The sequence below is a fragment of the Geospiza fortis genome, unplaced genomic scaffold (genome assembly GCF_000277835.1).
Source record: "Geospiza fortis unplaced genomic scaffold, GeoFor_1.0 scaffold213, whole genome shotgun sequence".
Classification (NCBI taxonomy): Eukaryota; Metazoa; Chordata; class Aves; order Passeriformes; family Thraupidae; genus Geospiza; species Geospiza fortis.
In genome coordinates this window covers 2,315,509-2,319,255 of record NW_005054399.1, presented here as the reverse complement: position 1 = coordinate 2,319,255, position 3,747 = coordinate 2,315,509, and the positions used below count along the sequence as shown (strand labels likewise).

General features: G+C 62.2%; 1 protein-coding gene across 1 annotated transcript in view; it reads left to right on the top strand.

Moving 5' to 3' along the window:
• The window catches only part of ERN2 (endoplasmic reticulum to nucleus signaling 2), a gene marked incomplete at its 3' end in the record, with an annotated part of 7,359 nt that extends 3,614 nt beyond the window's left edge, over positions 1–3,745 (top strand). The window contains 10 exon segments of the mRNA XM_031061085.1: positions 7–202; positions 461–551; positions 1,039–1,228; positions 1,393–1,492; positions 1,642–1,841; positions 2,512–2,659; positions 2,765–2,892; positions 3,077–3,200; positions 3,454–3,521; positions 3,599–3,745. Of these exon segments, the coding sequence (XP_030916945.1) occupies positions 7–202; positions 461–551; positions 1,039–1,228; positions 1,393–1,492; positions 1,642–1,841; positions 2,512–2,659; positions 2,765–2,892; positions 3,077–3,200; positions 3,454–3,521; positions 3,599–3,745 (1,392 nt within the window).
• Positions 3,746–3,747: the final 2 nt, after the last annotated feature.

Sequence of the window (3,747 nt, the reverse complement as noted above, 5' to 3'; positions counted from 1 at the left end):
ATACAGCTCCTGCAGCAGCAGCAGGAGATGCTGCTCTTGGGCCGAGTCTCCAGGGAGGGCATCCCTGAGGAGCCCGGGGAGCTGGAGCTGAGCCAGGGAAGTGCCTCAGAGCTCTCACAGAGCTCCAGCCCCTCTGCCTGCCTGAAGGACCCGGCTAACGGGACAGTCAGCCCAGAGCCAGCTGTCCCAGTGGCTGCTGAAGGTGGGTGCAGGGGGAATGGGCAGGCTGTGGGGGCTGGTGTCCAGAGATGCCAGCACCCAGAGCAGCTGCAGGGATGCCCACAGATGAGAGGGCTGCAGCCCACCTGGGATGGGAGGAGATGCCAGATCTGCTGCTGGATAAGCATGGGCTACATAAGAGTAGGGCCCAAGAAATGGCCAGATGAATAGAGAAACAGGTGTCCTCCATACAAAACTAATGCTTGGAGGCTGGAAGACAGCTGTCTTCTCTCCATTGCAGATGCAGAACCAGACCTGGTTGTAGTTGGGAAAGTTTCTTTTAACCCCAAAGATGTGCTGGGCCATGGAGCTGGAGGAACCTTTGTCTTCAGGTGGGTGACACTGGGTGCCTGCCCACACTCTGCTCCCTTTCTCCCTGGGAGCCACAGGGATAGCGACAAGGCAGCTCAGGGTGGTGGCCACTGGTTCAGGGACTTTTGAGAGCTCATCCACTTCACCTTCTTCTGGTCCTCATCCCACCCATCCTGGAGCTGGGTTTGTGGCCCTCATTGACGAGGCACTGGGTACACGGGGCAGGTCCCCCTTGCACCCCCTCCCTGCCTGCCTGCACCTGCTCTGGCCCCTCACACGGTTCCTAGGCTCTAGCTCAGGCCCTTTTCCAGCACTGAACACAGAAAAAGTGAGGGATGTCATTTTCCTACGAAATTGAGACCCTCCATTTCCCAGCTTACACTGGGAAGATTGCTGTCGGTGATGTGACAAGGCTTTGGGGTGCAGCAGTGTGGGTACAGCATGCTGGGGACCCTGTGTGTGAGCCAGGCCCTGCTGCACATGGGCACACGGGCACTCTGTGCACAGGGGGCAGTTCGAGGGCCGCAGTGTGGCCGTGAAGCGCCTCCTGCCCGAGTGTGTGCACCTGCTGGACCGCGAGGTGCGGCTGCTGCGGGAGTCCGACGAGCATCCGCACGTGGTGCGCTACTTCTGCACGGAGCGGGACCGGCAGTTCCACTACATCGCCATCGAGCTGTGCTCCGCCACGCTGCAGGAGGTGAGCCGGGCCTGGGAGCCCTGCAGACACCAGCCTTGGGCACAAACTGCCTCTACAGGGGCTCCTTTCCATCGCCCCCATCACGCTGGGGTGGCTGTCTCTCCAGCCAGCTTGCCTTTGCCCAGTAAACCAGGCTTAGTTCCTCTCCTCCTGTGTGGTTGCAGTACGTGGAGAGCCCCAGCTTCGAGCGCCGTGGGCTGGACCCGGTGTCCGTGCTGCGTCAGACCATGTCGGGGCTGGCCCACCTGCACTCCCTCAGCATCGGTAAGGGCCAGCAGTCCCCTCTGCAGCCCCTCCTCAGCAGATGCTGCTGGGTTTGAGCAGTGGCTGTGGGGGTCAGCAGCACATGGGGCTGTGGCAGAGCCCTGTTTGCTCCAGCCCTGCCAGTTGACACCACAGCCTCTCACTTGCAGTGCACCGTGACCTGAAGCCCTGTAACATCCTCATCTCTGTCCCGAACTGCCACGGGCAGATCCGCGCCGTCATCTCCGACTTCGGCCTTTGCAAGAAGCTTCAGGGGGGCCGGCAGAGCTTCAGCCTCCGCTCCGGGATCCCCGGCACTGAGGGCTGGATCGCGCCCGAGGTGCTGCAGGAGGCCCCGAAGGAGAACCCTGTCAGTGAGCCGTGGCCACCCCTGCCCCGGGTGCTCCTTGGGCCCATTGTGGCAGTGTCCCCCATGGTGGTGGTGTCCCCAGGTCACATTGCTGGGGTGCACAATTAAGATGAGAGCTCCATGAGCCAGAGCCAGCCCAGACACAGGCACTGTGCTCCTTGCTAGAGCTGTCCCCGTGCCCCTGCCCTTGTGGGACAGTGCCCAGCTGTGTTCTGCACAGGTGTCTCATTAGGCTCCATTAGTCCTCAGAAATTTGGGGTGGGGAGGTTGGAGGGGCTGTGAGATACTGCCAAGGTCATGCTTCTCCTCTCTTCAGAACTGGGGATCTCATTCCCACTGGAAGCAGCTGCTGCACTGATCCTGGGCAGGGCAGTGCTGGGGCTCATACTGGTGTCTGTTTACCTGCTGGTGGGACACCAGCAGCCCCTGCGTGTCCATTGGGCTGTGGAGTCCTGAGTTCTGGCTGTGCCTCTGGAAACCCTTTCTCTGTTGGTGACCTGGGGAGATGGGGCTCCCTGAGCACAGGTAGCAGAGCAGGAGCCCCATGCAGTGCATTTTCCAGCAGCTCTGCAGCCAAGGGCCAATTGGCCACATGAAAGGACAGAAAAGTGGCAGGTAAAGGTTTCCTCGCCCTTTGCCTGAGGGTCCCACGTGCCCCCGTGTTTTGCAGACCAGTGCTGTGGACATCTTCTCAGCCGGGTGCATCTTCTATTACGTGGTGTCGGGGGGCCAGCACCCCTTTGGGGACAGCCTGCGGCGCCAGGCCAACATCCTGGCGGGTTGCTACCAGCTGAGCTGCCTGCAGGAGGAGGCTCACGGTGAGACCCGTCCCCATGGCCCCGCACCGCGGGAGGCTCCGGCCTGAGGGCAGCTCCCTCTCCTGGCGCAGGGGCGAGCTCGCTGCTGTTCTGCTTCACCCCCAGACAAACTCGTTGCGAGGGAGCTGATTGTGGCGATGATCAGCTCCGAGCCCCAGCGCCGGCCCTCGGCCCCTGTGGTCCTTGTGCATCCCTTTTTCTGGAGTCAGGAGAAGCAGCTGCAGTTCTTCCAGGTGAGCCTGTGCTGTCCCACCAACAGTGAACGCAGGTGTGCACTGAAAAACGTGCTTGAAACTGCTGCATTTAGGTCAACATGCTCCTTGTGAGCTACTCTTAGGAGGGGTGGGGGGTCCCTGGCTCTCTGTCCCACCTCGTGCAGAGCAGGGGCAGTGCCATACTCACCTCTTGGGCGCATAGGACGTCAGTGACCGTGTGGAGAAGGAGCCAGCCGAGGGGCCCATCGTCTCAGCCCTGGAATCAGGGGGACGGGCGGTGGTGCGGACCAACTGGAGGATGCACATCTCCCTCCCGCTTCAGATGGGTGAGCATGGAGGGGCCAGGCTCATCACTGGGTCCAGTGAAGCAGTTTGGGACTGGGGCTCCAAGGGCTGGTGCTTTTACTGGCCAGCAGGCAGCTGCTTGTGCCCAGGAACCAAAAAGCGGGGCAGGTAAAGGTGGCAGCCCTTCCTTGGGAGGCCACAGCGCAGCAGGGCTGGGGCTGGCGCTACAGGGGCTGTGGCAGCCCCCACCCTGCTGTGTCCCCCCTCACTCCGTGTCTCTCCTGCTGTCTCCAGACCTGAGGAAGTTCCGCACCTACAAGGGGGGGTCAGTGCGTGACCTGCTGCGGGCCATGAGGAACAAGGTACAGCCACCCAGCTGCCCCGTGGCCCTGCCACCCCACTGTCCCCGTCCTCTCTCACGTCACCCTCTCTCCTGCAGAAGCACCACTACCACGAGCTGCCGGCTGATGTGCGGGTGGCCCTGGGCTCCGTCCCTGAGGGCTTCGTGGAGTACTTCACCTCCCGCTTCCCGCGGCTGCTGCTGCACACGCACGGGGCCATGCGGGCCTGCGCCCATGAGCGCACCTT